The sequence below is a fragment of the Electrophorus electricus genome, chromosome 2, assembly GCF_041902795.1.
Source record: "Electrophorus electricus isolate QZ-2024a chromosome 2, ASM4190279v1, whole genome shotgun sequence".
Lineage (NCBI taxonomy): Eukaryota > Metazoa > Chordata > Actinopteri > Gymnotiformes > Gymnotidae > Electrophorus > Electrophorus electricus.
Window position 1 is genome coordinate 12,603,445 of NC_137498.1, and position 21,222 is coordinate 12,624,666.

The window sequence follows — 21,222 nt, forward strand, 5'->3', positions numbered from 1 at the left end:
GATGATGAGAGGGCGCTGTTCTATGGTGGGCCCCGCGCATGTGCCATTGGCTGCGCCAATAGTGCCATTAGCACTAGCGCCATTAGCATTGGCGCTGTTAGCACTAGCGCCATTAGCATTTGTGCTGCTAGCATTAGCGCTGCTAGATGTAGCCTCGAAGCGAGCAAAGAATGTATTCAGCTCGTTCGCCAGACTCATCCGCACTCATCAGTCCGGAGGGTGGGCTCCTGTAGTCCGTGATCATCCGTAGTCCCTGCCACAGGGATCTAGAGCCACTCTGCTGGAACTGTGTCTCTAGTTTCTTCCCGTAGCGCCGCTTCGCCTCCCTCACCGCCCTGCGCACTCCGTATGCTGCGGACTTGTACTCGTGAGGTACTCGAACATGTACTCGCGGCCTTTTCCTCGCGCCGCGTCTTCTGTTTTCCCTCAGGATCTCCGTCGGCCATCTTGGGTCCGGGGTTACAGACGGTTTGAGGTGAGTGCTATGTAGATTAAGAGAAATAAGGGCATCTCTGCTGTACGAGATACGCGCCGTGGTGTGTAGAGAAGGGCTGCGGAGAAGTCAGGGGTAGCGGGAAGAGCGAAAAGAGCGAAAAAAGTGCCAGGTGTGGACGGAGCAGTCGTGACGGCAGCCGACCTCACCGGCGCCATCTTAGAACCTTTATCCCAATTTTACACTAGAATAGACCCAGCAGTCAGAGTTGTGCTGTTTTGATTATTAAACTACACATTACAGAATAAATGTAGTATTTTGTACTATTTCTAGCTAGAAACCACCTGTCATGGCATAAGGCAAAAAATACACTAGAACAAAATTGAGCTTGTGAGTGTGTGACCACAGCTTAGCTGCAGAGGTGCAGAAGCAACAGAGTTGTCACTTCTAGTCTAAAAAGGGCTTTAGATTCTGATCTGGTACCCACTACCCACTGCTTGGAACTGTGAGAAATGAAACCACAGCAGACGTGAGACATCCTGAGCTCTCAGACCAGAACAGTCTCCTCCTTCTTCTGGGGTGTTTATAAGGTGTTTTGAGAGCAAAATGTTTATTGACTTTAAAAACTGCACATATTCACATTAAGATGCCATACACATATCAAATACTTTTCTACCACAATTTAGTCCACAAACCATATTTTTCTCACACCACTAATAGATTAAGAACACTGCTGTAAAAGTGGAGCCTGTATATTATATTTGATGTATTCACTGAGCTGAGTTATTTCATGACACAAGTATTTACATGAAAGTAGGGTCATACACTGACCATGACTGCAGACATTAGCATTAGGGTATTTATACAGCAGGAGACAAACAGGGAATATCTGGGAACAATTACTGGGAGGGGTAAGAGACAAAACTCACATGAGACACATGTCAAGGGGCAGAGCAGGGGAGGAGCTACGAACCAAAACATACAAAAGCACATGGAGACAAAGACGTACTAAAGCAATAACATGCAATTGTCTTCTACTCTTTACTACAGTGTAGCCTATAGAAACATATACCAGGAAATATAGGACAATTATATTTTAACTATATTAAAAAGTACACAGACTTCATAAGATGGAATCATAAGATATGCAGAAATATTTAATAATTATTTGTTAAGCAAAATATTTTTCCAGTTCTACCTGAAAAAAGTCAGCTTGCTTAAATAACATTTTTATATTAACAAATAAATGTACAATTTAATGCAATTCAGCATTAAAAGAGAATTTCACACTCACCTTTAGTGAAGAGAAGACAAACTCAGCAGCTTTATCACTATGGAAACAGCAGCACACACTGACAACTCTACACCCAGAACTCCACTACCACTGTAGACACACACTGACTCCAGAGATCAGTCCAGAACTCTCAGCAGTACTTCACTGACGTCCACAAGGATGTCAATACAGTAATGTAGTGTCTTGTGAGTCCTGAGAACACCTGAGGTCTGTTTTTTCATTGTGTAGTTTCACAGAGCCCACAGGGCCCCTGGTGCCTCTGTGAACTAGACATGCATGTTGTGGTTTCAGTGTGGGGGTGTCTGTGGGGGAAGAAAGACGAGGCTTGAGAAACCACCAGAAGGCTGGAAAAGGCTGCTTGTTGACACCTTGCCGTTAAAGCAGCCATATAACACAGCCAGTCTACTGGTGGACAAAAACTGCATAGGCTACTTATAGTGTAGCCATAACACTTTATAAACATAAAATACATAAATACAGCAAATATCATACAGCATAAATATATAAAATCAGCAATAGAGCGGGTTGTTTTTTCGGTAATGAATGGTGTTTCAAACTATGGATGTCCCCTCCACCACAAATCATATTTTCTTGTAATAAAGTGTAAATATTTGTATTATTCTATTTATTATGTATTTGAAAGATATTTGACAAGCCAGTTAAAGAGAGCCTGGGTGATCAGTTATAATTAGACTCTGCCTTTGCTATGAGCCGTTACACTTAATACTAAAAACTGCTGGTTAAAACCACAAGGACTAAAAGCACAACTAACAGCTCGCTCAGACCACGTGTGTTTTTAAAAACAGCTCAGCTAGCACAGATGTTCTAAATCCAGTCATCGTGGTCCACAGAAACATCATTATTTCCCATGTTCCTCTGCCTCATACACCTTCACTTGGGCCCAATCACATTTCACCCCTTGACCCAACCACTTAACCCTGGCCCTCCATATGTGGTGTTCATAAGTAGGGGTTGGATGTCCGACAGAGGGCTAGGGTGCACTGTTAGTGCTAAATGGTTTTCAGAGTCAATTGAGTGTGAAATTTCTCAGAATCCCTTGTGAATCATTGATAAAATGGATGCAGAAGCAAGGGGGAAGATTTCAACCACTACCCTTTGTAACTCAGTCCCAAGGGGCAAGATGACACTTGAAAACAAGGGGTAGGAGGAAAAATGAGAGGGGATTGGGCCTTGGCAAAAATCTAAGCACTAAATCTAAGAATAAAATGGTTTAAAACATATTACATTTAATATGCATGGTTTTACCTAATTCTAGAGATATATAATAAAGTTATCTGTTACAGGACAAGGGGGTTTTCAGATCCAGTACAGACATTAAATCCTATAAGATCAAATACATTTGAAAAAAGAACTAAAATTCTTACTCTCTAATTTACCAGCTTAAAAAAAAGAGATCCCATCTAAAATCCTCAATGTCAGACCTAGCTACCATACATCGTACATTCTTTAAATTGAGAACAGCATTTTGAAGTCTGATTTCTGACTCAGTCACTGCTCAAATGGTCAAACCAGAACTGTATACATATTTTTAAAATTATGGCCCCTCTAGTTACTGGCTTAGAAGCAGTGTTACTGTGATTCTTATTACGTTATCTGACGCCAAACCAGAGGTGATAAATCTGATTTTGAACCCTGACAGACTCAGAGGGGCCTGGATGTTGCACCAACTGCTGTGATCAGATCATCATAGTGAATCAACATACAAGACAACACACTGGGAATGCACACCTCGGGACAAGAACAGGACCTCTAGAAAGTTGAACTAGACATTAATTGCTTATTTTTTCACTTATTCTTTTTAAATTGTTATTATTGTGGTGACCATTGTTGGCCAGAGGAGGATGGGCCCCCTTTTTGAGTCTTGGTTCCTCTCAAAGTTTCTTCCTCTTACTTCTTCCTCTAGGGAGATTTGTCTAGAACTGTTGCCCTTGGCTTGCTCCCTGAGAGCTTGGACTTGATCATTTGTAAAGCTGTTTTTTCACAACATCTGTTGTAAAAAGTGTTATATAAATACACTTTGATTTGAAAGAACTCATTTATAAATGAGTCACAGGTAAGTCAGAGAGTTTGGAGGTTAATGTATATTTGTCACATTGCCACATCTGTTTTAGAATTACATAGTTTCCATAACTTAAGTAATATGTGTATGAAACAATGACAAATATCACCAACCTAATGTTATAACTGCCCCTGATTTGTGTGTTAGAGGCTGCTATGATTGGTCTGTCAAAACAAATGAAGACCCATTCAGGTCTCACTCAAATCCTTTATTACCATTCAGATGCCTGAGTTTGTGCACAGTAAACACAGCACCACCCAGGGCCCAGGGCATGGTAAACATTGTGCCATCAGGGCAGAGGGGACGGTAAACACAGTGCCATGTAGGACCAGGGCACAGTAAGTCCTCACGATTACATTGGTTCTTAATGGTGAGGCCAAGGTTTCTGTCAGATAGTGTAGTGGACAACATACATTCTACATAGTGCAGCTTTCACTTTATTTGGAGAATTAAGTCCATGATTGTAGACATTTATTTAATAGTCTATAGACTGTCAACTTGGTTATTTTAGCTTTCATTTTAATTGGACAGTCCAGTCTGAAAGCAACAGTACATTTGTGGTGTGAGTAGAGTTCACATCTCTAGTGGTGGAGTGACATTCTTACAGAAGGAGGACCAGTTTTTTGGCCAACAAACACGTTACTCCTGCAAACAAATTCCATATCAAATTTGAAATTTAACCACACTACTCAAACTGAACAGGTGCAATTAAAAATACACCCTGACTTATGTTTCATGCACTGCATTATGTATAAATAAATAAAAAATAATGTTTTGAAATTAAATACTCCTTTAAACATCTGTTCAAACTATTTTTAAAGTCTCAGGTAGCCAGTTCTGTGGCTGCCGTAATTCCACCTGCTGTTGTAACAGACACAGTTGTACTGCGCCTTTAAGAGGGAGCTTTATGGTTATGTAGATAGAGAGAGAGAGAGAGAGAGAGAGAGAGAGGGGGAGGAACCGTCACCTTTCTGCTCGCCTTCTCAACACTCCTTTTTTTTTTTTTTTTGTTAACGCTGTACGGTGCTTTTTACTGTTTCCTTTCCGTATAAATACAGTGATGGTATTGAAGTGGTCCAGGAGAGAATAAAAGTCTTTCAGATTGTCCACACCAGTGTGTGTGTCACTCCATGTTTACTCCACGCATCGCGGTTACCCCGTAGCACCTGTTCCTCACTCCAGGTAAGAAGCGTTACACTGTTTTCATTAATAAGCCTTTGAAGTACTTTGAGTGTCGTAGTGAAATGAACTGACCAAACAACAGTGAGGGAGGTTATATTGGGTCTCACCCCCTGAGCTTCTACATCGTGTCTCTGTGACAGGACGGAGCCACTTAACTAAGAATGAGACCGTCCTCACTGACAATGTGAGAATATCTGATAGATCACTGAATGATAAGAAAGAAAGAGGACGTACCACATGACGGCTTACAAAACCTACCGCATCTCTATATTTGGTGTGTGTTGTGTTGAGCTTAGTTTGTCAGAGTTTCATCTGAATACACTTCCTCTCCACTATAAGTGTAGCTGTGAAGTCATTCAGTAGACTGTATTGAAGAGTGTGTACGGTGTGTATCAGCAGTCCTGCTGTAGCTGTGTGTAGTGTGTGTGTAACTCAGTAAGAATGCAGGTGTGTGTTTATCTGCTCCTTGTGCTCCACGCTGCTGATGGTGAGTGTTACCTTCTCTCTACAGGTGTTGTCATCCTCATACATTCATTTGCACAAAGGTATTTATATCTGGGAGCAGCAGAGAGCAGCAGCTCACCACTTACCCCAGATTCTGTCTATCGACCAAGAAATGTTTGAAGTCCAAATTTTGCCTCTTTAGTTTAGAACAAAAGCAGTTAAATGCGAACGTTGCTAACAAACACTGGAAGTCAACAGCAACTCAAATATAGCCTTCGTAAATACATGCCCACAAACTTCTCTCAAGCCGGTCAAACCGCATCCAAGTGTTAATAAATGTCTCCCAGACTAGTCGGTGTGTCGTATAACTCACTGTGAACTAGACAAGTGAAGAAACACGTCACCGGGAAGCGACCTGGATGAGGTTTGAGGACATGTAGCTCGATATCTGACTTATTTACAAATCCTATTAGCTGTCGTTGCTGTTGGCTTCCAGTGTTTGTTAGCAATGTTAGCAGCTTTTGTTCTAAACTAAAGGAGCGGAGAGTGGTGTGTGAGCAAAATGTTTACTTCTTTCACACACCCACGAAGATTGTCAAACAGTCTCCAAATCCTCATCAGTGACAGTGATCCAGCTCTGAAGTTCATGGTTTAATCAGTCAATCACTGACTGACTCTGGCAGCATAAATTCACTCCAGTGACTCCAGTTTAAAGACTTTTCTTATTTAGTCCCAAGTTATTCTGATGCCACCATAGTTATAGCTACCAGTTTACAGATGTGAGAATTCCCAGTATGCACATCTTCCTTCTCACATATGTATTGCTAATCTGGTTGCACTCGGTGCTACGTGTGAAATGTGCTCACTTGTTTATTTCTGTTTGTGTTATTTATTCCTCATTTGTTCATCAATTGGCCAGGAAGCTTAGACAGTCCATGCTGGGGGTTTTGTCTTTTTACAGTTTTTATTTTATTTTGTTGTTGTTGTTGTTACAGCGCAGTGCACACTAGCCTACAGCCTCAATTAGTTACTTTACAGATATCCACCATCATCAAACAGTTGTTAAACAGCTTTTGACAGCTTTAACAACAAAAAGAACAAAGTAACAGAAAAGGTGAGAAAATGTTTCTACTTCCTGTGATGACTGTTGGGTTGTGATGACATTGTACTATCTACATCCAAAGTGGTCTTTACTTTGGTGACTCCTTTAGTGGTTCTGTGTCAGTTTGTGGATTTCACAGCTTCTCTTAAGTAGTTTTTTCTTAATAGTATGAAAACTACAACATGATCATAGACTGCTGCATTCCACCTGTACTTTATGAATAATATGAATGTTATCAGACCATCCTCATGTTTACCTGATTAAATGATCAATGTTTATTTTGATCAGCATGTAGTCTAGAGCTCTTCCTGTCTGATCTGTCTAATATTTGCTAAGCTACACATTCAGTTTGGCCCTCTGATCACTTTATGTGCAGGAGTGAAATGATGTGACCAAACAGTACTGAGGGGGATCACTGTGTAGCACTACTTCTTACTGCAGGATCACTTTACTGAGGATGGGGACCGAACACTGGGCAGCGCAGGAGGACTGGGCAGCATCATGCGGGTGATCGGACACAAGACTAATACACACTATACAAAACACACACAGAGAGAGAAATTACCTCTTTTTTTTACAAACCAAAAATGCCTCAGCATTGCGTTAATTATCAATGGACCCGCTTGGTCGACGGTGACGTGCATTGAGGACCAGGGCTCCGAGAAAAGTTGCCCGCGCGTGAACACGTGCCCAGGCGAGGTAAGCGGCACCTGCCGGCGGACCGGTTTCCGCGCACGTGCACTTATTTTCACCTTGCTCGGATGTTTTTTCAAAAACATGCGCGTTATTCAAGAGGGTGATAAACTGTTCTTGCTGTGGAAACGGTGCCGTGGCTCTTTACTAACGGCGCACGCGCGCACACACACACGCACACACACACACACACACACACACACACACACACAAAGACACACACACATTTTTACCATGTCATGAATATCTAACATCCCTATAACTAAATCGATGTACTTGTACCAGAAAACCTATAAATACCACCAGTTTGGTTAACAACTCTCTTTTGTTTAAGCAAAAAGTGTGTTTGTGTGTGTGTGTGTGTCCCCATCCACAGTGGCCTGTGCTCTGACACTATGCTATAGCGCTGGTATGGGAGTCCTTGTTACAGGCTGAGCGTCACCCCTGCCTGCCGTCCCCGTGTCACGCCGTCTCGCCAGCTGTCCACTTGCAGGCCAAGAAACGTTACCTGCTGGTGTCGGCGGGGGCGTGCGCGTTGCTTCTAGCCTACGCCTGGACCCTGCGCGTGGCCGAGCTCCACACCCGCCTCCCCCAGGGCCCGGTGCTGCCGGCCCCCCCGCCGCTGCGGTCCTACCTGGAGGGGGCGGAGCATGAGGAGGATGGTCCCCTCCTCTTGCACCAACACACCTCCCCCCGCGAGCGCCGCGACGTCCACCGGAACATGTACAAGAGCCGACGATGCCGTATGAAGACCTGCTTCGACTTCTCCCGCTGCCGCCACGCCTTCCGCATCTACGTGCACCCGCCGGCGAGTGGCGAGGCCGTGTCGGAGGGCTACCGCAAGGTGCTGGCCGCCATTGAGGAGTCGCGGTACCGCACACGCGACCCGGCCGAGGCCTGCCTCTTCGTGCTCGGCGTAGACATGCTGGACCAGGACCGGGGCCGCATCCGGGCGCTGCCGCTCTCTGGAACAAGGGGCGCAACCACCTGGTCTTCAACCTCTACACCTGGCCTGACTACGCGGAGGATCTGGGCTTCGACGCCGGACACGCCGTGCTGGCCAAGGCCAGCGCCGGTGCAAGGAACTTCCGACCCGGCTTCGACGTCTCCATCCCGCTGTTCCCCAGGGAGCACCCCCTGAAGGGCAGCGGGAGGATCCGGCTGACGGCCAACGACGTGCCGCCCGCCCGGAGGTACCTGCTGGTGTTCAAGGGGAAGCGCTACTTCACCAGCATTGGCTCAGAGACCCGGAACGCTCTGCACCACGTCCACAATGGGGACGACGTGATCCTGCTGACCACCTGCAGGCATGGAAAGGACTGGGAGAAGCACAAGGACAGCCGCTGCGACCGGGACAACGAGGAATACGAAAAGTAAGTGAGCTCCCGTTCCCGACCCATAGGGAGTTCTCATGGAGCGTTTCGCGGCTCGGGTGGCTGCGGTGGAAAGTGGGTGCTCGCGTGGGAGTGCCCCGAGCGCGAGGGGCGGGTCCCTCTGTGCGGCGTGGGCCCAGTGATTGGCTCTTGAAGCTGTCGCTCTGATGAGGCGCTCTCTCTCTCTCTCTTTGTCTCTGTCTCTCTTCTTCACACACACACACACACACACACATGCCTGCTGTCATTTCCATAATCCAGGGTGGATGTGTAAAATGGCCTGTTTAACTTCGTGGCCCATGGGAAGAGGTCTGGCCCTAGTTGTTTCATCCTGGTCTCACGCTTGTCTCACTGGCTCTTTCTTGTTTGTCACGTTCCCGGCGGGTTCAAATCTTTTTGCAAGGGATTCTTGCAAGCGCGCGTCATCGTCCGTACGTGAGTACGCACACAATTCTACTGGAAACAGCATACCCGCAAAATGCATGAACAGCTAGGTCGACCAGCGCCGGCCGGTCCGAAGGCTGAGGTGTGATTGGATCGTTCTAGAAGGGGGAGGTCTAATGTAGCAGCAGGCTGGGACCGAGAGCCAATGGCTGGTTGTTGTTGGAGCAGGGCACAAGGAGAGGCCCCACCCACCCTTAGAACAGAGAAAAAGAACCTGTACACGTTTATTAGGTAATGCAAGGGGGTGGGGCCCATGGGCGGGGCCGAAGGGCGGAGCCCTGCTGTTTGTCTTTTAAATTCTGATTTTCTTTTCTTTGCTTTCTCGAGTCCTTCAGCAAAGATCTGAGGCCAGACAATAAATTCCCAGTTGCTGTTGAAATATTTGCAGCAAATGACCTGCTAATAGAATAACCCTCAGTCACAACGTCTGCCCTGTGCCCTTATATACACAAATAAATAAAACTAACATCCTGTCACGTGACTGGAGCCGTGGTCTGATGGGGGAATCTGGATCTTGGCTTTAACTGGAGTGATATGTGAAGTGTTCCTGTATGAATGAAACCAGAGGTCCTGACCCTCAGACACTTACAGTTTTAAATAAATTGAAAGGGATTTCAAAGTGGCAGTACAGTCGATAATTGGCCCTCTATTAAATTAAGCAGGATCGGAGAGGCAGAGGAGGGTGGGATTCCTTAAACACGCACGCACACGCACGCACAGCCGAGTGTGTTTAATTATCGAGTGACTCGGAGTCAATGAGAGGCCCTCTTTGGAAGCCTGTTAGATGTCTTTGTGAGGTTCACTTTCCTTCTCGCCCGCAGGGATAAGGGGAAAGAGAGAGAGAGGGACGGAGGGGTGATGGACGGAGAGAGAAATGGCAGCCCCGCCGATAACACGCATCAGAGGGCTCTAAATTACAGCCGCTAATGGCCAGTTGAGGGAGGGAGAGAGAGAGAGAGAGAGGGAGAGCTGGGAAGAGATGTAGTCTGTGATAGAGGGAGAGAGAGAGAAAGCCTAAACTAATTCTACAGTCATAGCTATGGGGCAGGTGTACCTATAGACTGGTAACTCAGTACACAGTCTAAACTCATTTTAGTGCTTCACCTCTATAAAGGTGTAATGTGTCATTTTAAGCAGGTAAAAATAGAAACCACACTCATCTGGCTTTTGCTCTTTATTTTTAAAACAGAAATAAATTCTCACAGTCAAGTAATGGCTACAGTCAACAATAAAGCACTTGACATAAAATTATATGCACATTTATGTAACGATGGAGGCTAGGCAGGATGCACGAACGAGCCGACAAAAGTTACATTTATTAACGCCAGACAACAGACAACATAGCACATTGTATTAGCCTATCATCGACAACATCCACTACTAAACATGAGGCTTATATACACGCACAGTAATGACACAAAGTAATGAGAAGCAGGTGTGAAACACGGGGAGGGCGTGGCCATATGAACAAACATGCAAACACACACACAGAGACGTCTGGGAGGAGGGGCCTTACCGTGAAAATTTACACATCATTTTTTATTTCATTAAAGCAAAAAGCACTACTACTAAATAAATTACATGCAGAAAAGCTAACAATTCACAGAAGTATTCAAATCACCTTTCAGCAGATTAACCCCTAATGAGGCATTTACAGTGATGAAACAAATAAAATACTGGCTATTTATTGGCTACCAGCCATGTTTTTGTATGATTGTTTTTTTTTTTCCATTTGCTTGATTGCATTTGTGTGTGTGTGTGTGTGTGTGTGTGTGTGTGTGTGTGTGTGTGTGTGTGTGTGTGTTTAATTTGAATTTAATTTGATGCTGGCATATTCTGTATAATCTGCATTATCCATTGGAGTGGACGCTGGTTTGCTTTTCTGACTGTGTACTACAGTGGAGTAAGTGACATCATCCTGTGGGAATAACACATTAACAACTGTTAACACACACACAAACGCACACACACAGACGTTTACAAAACACACACGTTTCTGCAGGCTGCACATTGGATAGCACATGGGCGAAACACAACACTAAGAGAAACACATGGGACGTGATCACCAGTGAGAGTGAACAGTGCAGAAACAGAGTTCAGCTGGGTACTGTTCATGCTCCAGGAAATCTCTCTCTCCTCATATCACACCTGACTGAAGGGGATGGGGGAGTGTAAAGGTGTTATCTTAAATGGAGAGAATATAAAGACACCGCACTCACCATTAAATCTCTATCAAGCACAGTGATACTGTCATCATTAGACTGAACCCACAACTTTTGACTGTTCCAGACCTTCTGTGTTAAACTGTGTTTAGAGCAGTACTATAAGCAGATGTTACTCAAATGCACCATTTGTTGTAATGAATGCCGTTAGGGTTGCAAGCAGTCAGCACTGAGGTAGTAGATGACAATTTTAATTTTAGATTAAAACTGCAGCTATGAACTTACTTGAGCCGTTAACACACGTAATACATAAAACTCTCTCTGAACAAGCTTCTCTCACTTCTCCATTCTGAGAGTGTAGGGATCACTGCAGAAAATCACTCCAGATGAAGCATCTGGGTCAAAGCATTTAGGTGGTGTCATTTTGCTTTTTAATTGAAATCGAAAACATACCCCAAACTAGCACGGCCTCCTGTTGGGTCTACATGAGCTTATGGAGGGTGTCTGTGGTGGTTCAGTCTGCAGTCTGGCAGGGAACGTCGAGATGGAGAACGTCACTGCTTACTCGGTCCTGCAGCCCTGCTCCTGACTCGGTCCTGCTGCCCTGCTCCTGCACTGACCCACACGCCAGACCTGAGAGGTTACACTGTGCCAGGCACAGTTCAACCAGAAACAGGTGGAGTGAGAGTGAACAGTACAGAAACAGAATTCACCTGTACTGCACACTCTCTAAGAAATCTCTCTCTACTCATATCACACCTGACTGAGGAGGATGGCGGGCTGTACTTATGCAATCATAAAGGAGCTCAAAACAGATACATCAGGCTCAATGTACAATGTAAAACATATATCAGTGGGCTTGTATGTTTAAAAATGCCCATAAAAAGTATAACTTTTTAAACATAGCATAGCTTTTAAATAATGACTAGAGATAATGTGTGCAATATGGCTCAGGGCCAACTGTCTCCTGAATGAGTAAAAGGATTATTTCATCTTCATTTTCAACATTCAGAGTTGTCTTTGCGCTGCACCACCCCTCACTCCTCAGTGTTGTTACAGTCTCTCCTCAGACTCTGCCCTACATCCCTCTTTGCTTTGGTCACCGTGATCTTCCACCACATCATCGTGGCTGTGGTCTACTGTACCAAGAGGACCAAAGCTACAAACAACATAAACAAGCTGTTGTAGTATCACCATGCCTCCTGAAATTAAGAATTTATCATCCATTTTACCTCAGCATCAGTTCCTGCCACACTGATGGAGATGGAACAGACAACAGACATTAACAGGCCCACTACAGACCTACACACTTTCTCAATGTACCGTCTATGGACCTAAATACTTGATCAGAAGGACAGCCAAAGAGCTACACAACTGATCCTATCTGGGTAACCCTTTATTTGGATTGTCTGCATTTAGACATTCAACAGACCATCTCTAGACTATTGACTGTTCAAAGTTATGAATATCTTATTAACCAATTCTCAACAACATGTGAGTAGAGGCTTATCTATCTTTCAGCATGTCTTATATTTCACCAATAGACTGCATGTTACTTATCAACTAAAAGCAAGGAATTATAGTATAGATAGGATAGGTGAATAGATGTTGCAAATAACCATCAAAGTATCTCTAGAGATTGTATAGCCTGCACTGTATAGATGAACAACTGTTCAATTCATTTTTATTGAAATTTAAAGTTCAGTTACACTACAGTGCATATAAATGAGACATTGCAGTTTCTGAGGAGTATTATATTTATTAAAATTTTTACCTTCTCCAGTAAAGTACTGTTTTGATAGTTCCTCTTTTTTATATACACTGTTTATACACTATTTTTAAACATGTATTAATCATTGTTAGATTAATAGTCCATCAAAATGAAATTCTCTTTTAGTCCTCCAGATGGAATTGTTTCTCCATGGTGAGGCCAAGGTTTCTGACAGAGTGTAGAGGACAACATAGTCACCTGGAACATACTGCCTCTTTAAATTTATTCAGACAATTCAGTCTGTCTTTGTAGACATTTCGTTAGTAGTCTATAGACTTATATACTTATAACTTAGCCAGTTTTAGCTTTCATTTTAACACTCGATGCACTGCTTCTGGTGTGAAATGGGATTAAGGCCTACTTTGTTGTAAAAATGTCTTTATTAGATCAACTTGTTGCAAGTTCAGATGTAACACTTTGCAGATGTAAGTTCAGAGGTAATACTTTTAAAGTCTCTTAGCTCTTCAGAAAATCCTCCCGTACTTCCCAGCAAAGGTCAAAGTGCATTTGGTTCAATTTATTTGAAGAAAAGTTTTACTTATCATAATAAACATAAGCACTCTTACCTGTGGACTTCAAGGACTTTTCCTAATGAATAGTGTTTCTCGTCATTTCTTGTCATAGCATGTACAGGTAGAATGAGATGAGTGCAACACTTTTTTCTCTCAGTTACTCAGAGACTCTTTGGACTAGACCAACCACTTCTTTACATATAAAGCTTACATCTGTCTTCTAATTAGTCATGCCATTTAAAAATGATTACACATGACATCCACTTATTTAGTTGAATAGAAGAAGTCAGATGTTGCAACTGACCTCAATCCTGGGGACGGTCTCAGCACAGATCAGGGACGGTTGCAGCATGTTACATATACATTATTTTTACTTTTGCTTTTTGCCTCTTAATTAAATCTTAATTAAATTAAAACTAGAAACAGACTTCCTGGCCCAAGAGTTCAAAGTGTCATGCCCAGCAAGGTTGCTTTAAACCTGAGCACACTTCAGACCGTTTCACTCTGTAAATCTTTCCAGACCCAAGAGGTCACAGAATCATAGCCAGCAAAGTAGCTCTGGGCCTGGGCACACTTCAAGCAGTTTGACCCTTTAAATAAAACTAGAAACAGACTTCCTGGCCCAAGAGGTCACACAGTCAAGCCCAGCAAGGTTGCTTTAAACCTGGGCACACTTCAGACTGTTTCACTCTTTAAATCATTCAAAGCACCACATTTCAAGGCTCAAGAGGTCACAGAGTCATGCCCAGCAAAGTAGCTCTGGGCCTGGGCAGACCATGCAGTTTGACCCTTTAAATAAAACTAGAAACAGACTTCCAGGCCCAAGATGTCATACGGTCATGTCCAGCAAAGTAGCGCTGGGCCTTGGCACACTTCACGCAGTTTGACCCTTTAAGCAAAACTAGAAACAGACCTCCAAGCCCAAGAGGTCACAGAATCATACCCAGTAAAGTAGCTCTGGGCCTGGGCACACTTCAGGCCATTTGACGTTTTATATAATGGAATCACCAGACCTCCAGGCCCAAGAGGTCACACAGTCGTGCCCAGCAAAGTAGTGCTGGGCTAGGGGCACACTTCATGCACTTTGTGCCTTTAAATAATACTACAACCAGATTTCCAAGCCCAAGAGGTCATACAGTCATGCCCAGCAAAGTAGCTCTGGGACTGGGCAGACCATACAGTTTGACCCTTTAAGTAATACTACAACCAGACTTCCAGGCCCAAGAGGTCACACAGTCATGCCCAGCAAAGTAGCTCTGGGCCTTGGCACACTTCACGCAGTTTGACCCTTTAAATAATACTACAATCAAATTTCCTGTCCCAAGAGGTCACACAGTCATGCCCAGCAAAGTAGCTCTGGGCCTGGGCACACTTCATGCAGTTTGACCCTTTAAATAAAACTAGAAACAGACTTCCAGGCCCAAGATGTCACACGGTCATGCCCAGCAAATTAGTGCTGGCCCAGGGCACACTTCATGCTCTTTGTGCCTGGGGCTACAATCCTGCACTTTTAAAAAATAATAAACCATTTGAAGCGGTAATGAACGGAGCATTTAATTCTGTTTGTCTAGTGGCTCAATTTCATAATATAAGCATATATTATGCAAGACAGTGTTTGCCTAACTGCATAGCCTTGGTACTGAAACACCCGAGAAAGATGAGCCTTGTTTTGTTGAACATTGTATTGTGATCAATAAGCCTAATTTTCAGTTAAAATTGTATAATTTCTTAAGAATTTATTATTATAGTTGTTGTTTAGGTTGCATTTTGATCCTTAATGAGTGTTCAAATGACTTTGGATTATAACGAATACAGAGTGAGTGAATTGTACCTATGTGGAATGATTACTAATTAATTAATATATAGTTTACATGTATAGGTTATATTTACTTTATTTATTTAGATTTTTTAATCTGAGCCTGATAACAAAATGATAGCGTAAAGAGGGGGAAATGATTTTAAAATGTGATTTATAATATGAGACTATAATGTCATTTCAGCTGCACTTTTTTCATTGTTCTAAACAGCCACTGAACAGAATTTAGCGCTCCATTATGTCATAATGTGTGTCATTCTATTTCTGACCCCAGATCAGTTTATTGAGTGGATTTGCCGATGACGATCATTTTAGACAAAACATCAACAGAGACTACAAACAATTCTTCACGCATAAGAGGTACTGAGAAACGAAAACAAAACGTAAGTAGAATTTAGTTTTATCTACAAAGGCAGATACTAAATATTTGATAAATGAATCGTATTATAAACAAGTAGCCAATATGCGAATTTAAAATGAGAACACACATTTTAATGATGGAGAACTTTTGACTGAACGGAGAACTAATTAGTGGGCTGATAGTGAGCTCCCCGCCCCACTAGTCACGTGGTACGGCCCGCCGCCTGCATTGGGAGTTCATGGTCTTGTGTGAAACCACGACTATGTAGTCACACACACCTGCAGCGGGTTATTCTGCTAATGTCTGTGTGTGTTTAAACCCCGGTTGGTGTGTGTATCCCTGTCGGTCTGTGTTCGCTAATGTTCACGTACGTGGTGCACTTTGTTTGTAAGCTGTGTTCAACGTTGCTCATGTTCATCTTGCCTTTTTCGTGTGAGCGCCACTGTGTTCGTTATTCGTGTTCGTCTAATAAACGTCTGTCTACGTCAAGGGAGTTTGTGGGACCTGCGGCACTCGGGACGTCTCAGCTGTTTAATTTAACGGACCGCACAAATATTTTAAAATGCGGCATAAGTGAGTAGAGAATGAACTAACTAAAAGGAAACGTTGATGAATAAAAGGAGACGTAGCTGAAAATATTCGCGTAACTGAACTCCATTAGATGAAATGCGTTGACTGAGACAAGGGAAAGTGACTTCTGCGCTTGTTTTAAAAAAGCCTTTGTAAGACCACGAGTGTGGCCATTATGCACTGTCGCACAACAGACAACCTTTGTTTCACATTTATTAACATTTGTAGAAGAAATTGAGCTACGGGTGGCCATTTGTTCGGTTACATAATAACTGTATATAAATATATAAAGTCTACAGGCTTTGATTTATCATTTCCATATAGATATATGAAACTAGGGTACAAAGGTAATCCTGTGCACAAATGCATGTAAAATAAGCCTTGTTTTGTAGAAAACTGTGTTGTAATCAAAGCCTAATTTTCATTTCAAATTTAATTACTTCTTAGGACTAAATCTTTAATTCTTAAAAATTAAAGGTTTTTTTTAAATATCCAAAAACACATGCAAACTGTTTCAACTTTTTAAAAGAAACTAAACAGCTTTATTATCATTCAGTGCAGTAGAGCTTTCTTCTGCCCTTTCTAGATGCCAAGGGACAACTTCATTATTAATATTATTACCAGAAGCCAGAAGAGTCATAGAGACCCTGCTCCCATTGCTTGGTTTAAGCAACATTACTGTGCCAATCTGGGAGAAAGTGTAAGTGTCTACATCTTTTTTACTGCATCCACGGTTTTATTTATTTTGCCTTCACATTTTCCTGACTTGTACAGATGGCAATCCAAAATATGCTGTCCATTAGTGGAGTTTCCACTGCCCAGGTGGGGTCAATGGATGATTCATTTCCTTTACAATTCATCACTGATTATTTCTCATTTCTCACTCAAGAAACAGGAGGACTGTAAGGAGGTTCGTACCATCCGGAGCATAACTGCTGAACACATTATGATCATAGAGTCAACGGGAGAGATTTGCTCTTTGGACCACAGTGTACATGTAGAAGGTGCAGATGTACTTTCTTGCATAAATCTAGCTTTACATTAAGAACACACAGTAGGACATGATGTTTGCTCACTTTAAATATGTTCCTGTACTTTGTTATGTAATTGCATTTTTATTGATTTTTTGGGGAAAAAAACAACATCTGTAGATGTAAGAGAGGATCTGGGTGGAGTAGGGGAATCTATTACAGAGGCAGTCAAAGTGGAGAACACCCCAGCTGGTGAGTAGCATCAAAGCACCACATCAATAATCAGAGTTTACATACATCCACTCCATGGACACCAGTTTAAAAATTCTACTTTTATTTCAAATATAAAGGCTCAGAATGCAAGAAGTTGAAGAGAGTACGCATCTTCTTCAGACGAGCATGGCAGGCTATAAAAAGCACCTTGTCCTGTGCCAAGCGCTCCAACAAAATTAGCCCTACTCTTTAACTTTTCCCAGGTCTTTTTACCAATTTATTTTGTATTTCTTTTTTCCCTTCATTTTCCCCAACCTGTCTTTTCATTTTCTGAACATCTTTTGACTTTTTGATTTATTTCTGATTAATAAATTTTACTTCATGCAAATATTTTGTTTGTTTGCATTCTGGACCTTTTAATCATATTTTCATTCTAAAACCAGCCAGGTTATGATTCTAATTCAGCCAAATAAATCTTGAATGATTCAACTCACTTTAATAACATTTTTAGATTATCACATATATGTACAGTTTCATGTCACTCAGCATTAAGAGAAAATTTCACACTCACCTTTAGTGAGAGGAAGTACAGTAAAGAGAAACACAAACTTAGCATCCTTGTCTCTATGGAAACACCACTGAACTCCCAGCACACACTGACAACTCTACACCTAGATCTCCACTACCACTGTGGACATACACTGACTCCAGAATTCTCACAGCATTACTTCATTACTCCAGACCCTAATGTCCACCCAGCAGAGAGGAACTGGGAACAAATGAACTTGGCCAGAGCTCTTATGTTTCTTTTCAAGTTCACATCACCAGCTTTACGGAGACATACAAAACCACACACAGTGCCATCATGTCCTTTGACCTGTGAGGTCTCTGGTTGTTTCTTCCTTTGTGATGTATCCTACAATCCCACACTGACCATGATGCTGCATCTGTGAAACCATATAGGAGACACACATGCTCATTATAAAGCAAAGGGGGTGGAGTCTGATGTAGAGGAGAGAAACAAACAGACATATATTATCCCATCGCTCTTATTCTCAAACTCCTCTTTCTAAGTTTATAGTTTTAAAATGCAGTTTATAGAGTTAATCACCTCAAAGCTTGCGCATATACAAATTTTTGCACTACTTTTTCATAGCTTGATATATTTTAGGTTTGCACTGTCTTATGTTGTCCTGTGTACTTAATATTTTATTCATTGTATCAAATTTGTTTTATTGGTAAATATACTTTGAACTATTATGCACTGTCACTACAGAATGCTGTGTGCTTTGTCTTCAGAGTCTATAAGCATGCAAACATACACACACACACACACACACACACGCATTTAAGAATTTATAGATAGTGAGAGGACCTGCTTTTTGTTTGGTTTTTCAGTTTCCACATCACAATAATTTCTTTTGACCATTGCTTATGTAGAAAAGTTCTTTAAGATTTTTTGTGAGTAATATGAAGTTCTGAATTTACTGAATGAGTCAAAAACAATAAGACACAATAAGAACCTATTTGAACTTTGATAAACTCTGTTAATCAGCCTTTGAACATAGACATGGTTTGGGTAGTACATGAGCAGTCCCTTTTCTCAGTGAAGTACTGACATCTCTTCTCACAGTACACAATATTCCCCAAATTATCAGTAACCATACCAGTCCTACACATACTAAACCTGTTTTGTACTAAATTAAATTCAAACTAGACCTGCCATTGAGAACACACTGGAGCCTAGTTCTAGTTTTAGTCTGTGTTTAAAACATCATCCTTTATCCCAATTTCACGTTAGAATAGACCCAGCAGTCAGAGTTGTGCTGTTTTGATTATTAAACTACACTTTACCGAATAAAAGTAGTATTTTGTACTATTTCTAGCTAGAAACCACTGATAAGCCTGTCATGGCATAAGGCAAGAAATAGACTAGAAGGAAACTGAGCTTGTGAGTGTGTGACCACAGTTTAGCTGCAGAGGGACAGAAGCAACACGGTTGTCACTTCTGGTCTAAAATGGGCTTTAGACTCTGATCTGGTACCCACTGCCCACTGGTTGGAACTGTGAGAAATGAACCTGCAGCAGACGTCAGACATCCTGAGCTCTCAGACCAGAACAGTCTCCTCCTTTTTCTGGGGTGTTCATAAGGTGTTTTGAGACCAAAATGTTTATTGACTTTAAAAACTGCACATATTCACATTAAAATGCATACACATTTCTAATACTTTTCTACCACAATTTAGTCCACAAACCATATTTTTCTCACACCACTAATAGATTAAGAACACTGCTGTAAAAGTGGAGCCTGGATGTTATATTTGATGTATTCATTAAGCTGAGTTATTTCATGACACAAGTATTTACATGAAAGTAGGGTCATACACTGACTATGACTGCAGACATTAGCATTAGGGTATTTATACAGCAGGAGACAAACAGGAAATATCTGGGAACAATTACTGGGAGGGGTAAGAGACAAAACTCACATGAGACACCATAATCAGTACGGGTGGGCAACTATGTTTCATCCACCCTCACCCTCAGCACTTTAGCTCCCCAGGGTTGTGTCCTAAGCCCCATGCTCTACTCACTGTACACCTACGCTGTGTGGCCACTTCCAGCTCTACCATCAATGCCAAGTTTGCTGACGATACTGTCGTCATGGGTCTGATCTCGGACAACGATGAGAGGGCCTACCTGGAGGAGATTAAACACCTGGAAAACTGGTGCCAGGAAAATAATCTCCTCCTAAACGTCAGCAAGACAAAGGAGTTGATTGTGGACTGCAGCAAGAAGCAGGAGCGGCACTACCAACCTGTTAGGATTAATGGAACCACGGTGGAGAGAGTAGACAGTTTCAGGTACCTTGGAGTTCACATCTCGCAGGACCTGTCCTGGTCCCACCACACCAACTCCCTGGCATGCACTATTGAGAGCATCCTCACATGAGTCTGGTTTGGGAACTGCACCAAGCAAAACAGACAAGCACTCCAGAGCATGGTGCGTTCAGCAGAGCGGAACTTCATATGGAACTTCCTGACCTGTAGACCACCTAATACAAGTGGTGCCAGACCAAGGCTAGGAGGATTGTGAAGGAATCCACCCATCCCAACAATAGGCTCTTCTCTCTGTTGAGGTCAGGGAAGCGCTTTTGCTCCCTGAAGACCAACACAGAGAGACTGAAGAGGAGCTTCTTCCCGCAGGCCATTTGGGCCCTGAATCAGGCCAACTGATGGAACTGAAGGGACTACTCTGTGTATGATGTCCACAAACATCATAAAACAAAACAAAACAAACAAACAAAAAAAAAACTGTGAATTGTAAATTGTAAAAACTGGAAATTGTACATTGTATATATGCATAGTATACATCCTGTCTTCATTCATCATAACATATTTATTTATTCATTAAACCACTCTCCATTACCCTGTATCTCTCCTCAGCCATGGACAGAGCAGTTACATAAAGCATTTCACTGCCAGTTATAGCATGTATGACTATGTACGTGACAAAGAGTCTGAGGTCACATGTGTCAGGCCTCTGCTACCAGGCCAGTGTTGAGAGATCATTCCTGAGCCCCCCACCCCCACCCCCAATCAATAAATTAAATAAATAAACATATTTAATAAAGCCATATGTGCAGAGCATGACTAGCCTGACTGTGTACTGCTTTCCAGTGGGTTTTCGCATTACACACACATACTTACTCACACAGTGACTATGTTTTCACTGGCTTATCATCAAGAGAAAAAGGATGTGAGTTTTGCCTACCACATGCTCAGTGTCTCCATCGAGGGT

The 21,222-nt window shown here is 42.5% G+C and overlaps 1 protein-coding gene across 4 annotated transcripts; it reads left to right on the forward strand.

Annotated features, from left to right (window-relative positions):
* Window positions 1–336: 336 nt before the first annotated feature.
* Window positions 337–17,238, forward strand: LOC145647832 (exostosin-1c-like). 4 transcript variants are annotated; one of them, XM_081695485.1, is made up of 8 exons: window positions 337–475; window positions 3,388–4,989; window positions 6,429–6,547; window positions 6,912–7,234; window positions 7,605–8,601; window positions 15,581–15,689; window positions 16,824–16,937; window positions 17,127–17,238. In XM_081695485.1, the coding sequence occupies exon 5, from the start codon at window positions 7,950–7,952 to the stop codon at window positions 8,367–8,369; it is 420 nt and encodes a 139-aa protein (XP_081551611.1). In that variant the 5' UTR covers window positions 337–475; window positions 3,388–4,989; window positions 6,429–6,547; window positions 6,912–7,234; window positions 7,605–7,949; the 3' UTR covers window positions 8,370–8,601; window positions 15,581–15,689; window positions 16,824–16,937; window positions 17,127–17,238. The 4 variants fall into 4 exon arrangements, 3 of the variants coding, with proteins under 3 accessions (XP_081551611.1, XP_081551613.1, XP_081551612.1); XM_081695487.1 differs by lacking the exons at window positions 15,581–15,689; window positions 16,824–16,937; window positions 17,127–17,238 and adding an exon at window positions 12,445–13,269; XM_081695486.1 differs by lacking the exons at window positions 15,581–15,689; window positions 16,824–16,937; window positions 17,127–17,238 and adding an exon at window positions 12,267–12,438.
* Window positions 17,239–21,222: the final 3,984 nt, after the last annotated feature.

Excerpts from the sequence above, each read along its gene's own strand:
- LOC145647832 (XM_081695485.1), top strand. The coding sequence starts at position 7,950 with ATGTACAAGAGCCGACGATGCCGTATGAAGACCTGCTTCGACTTCTCC.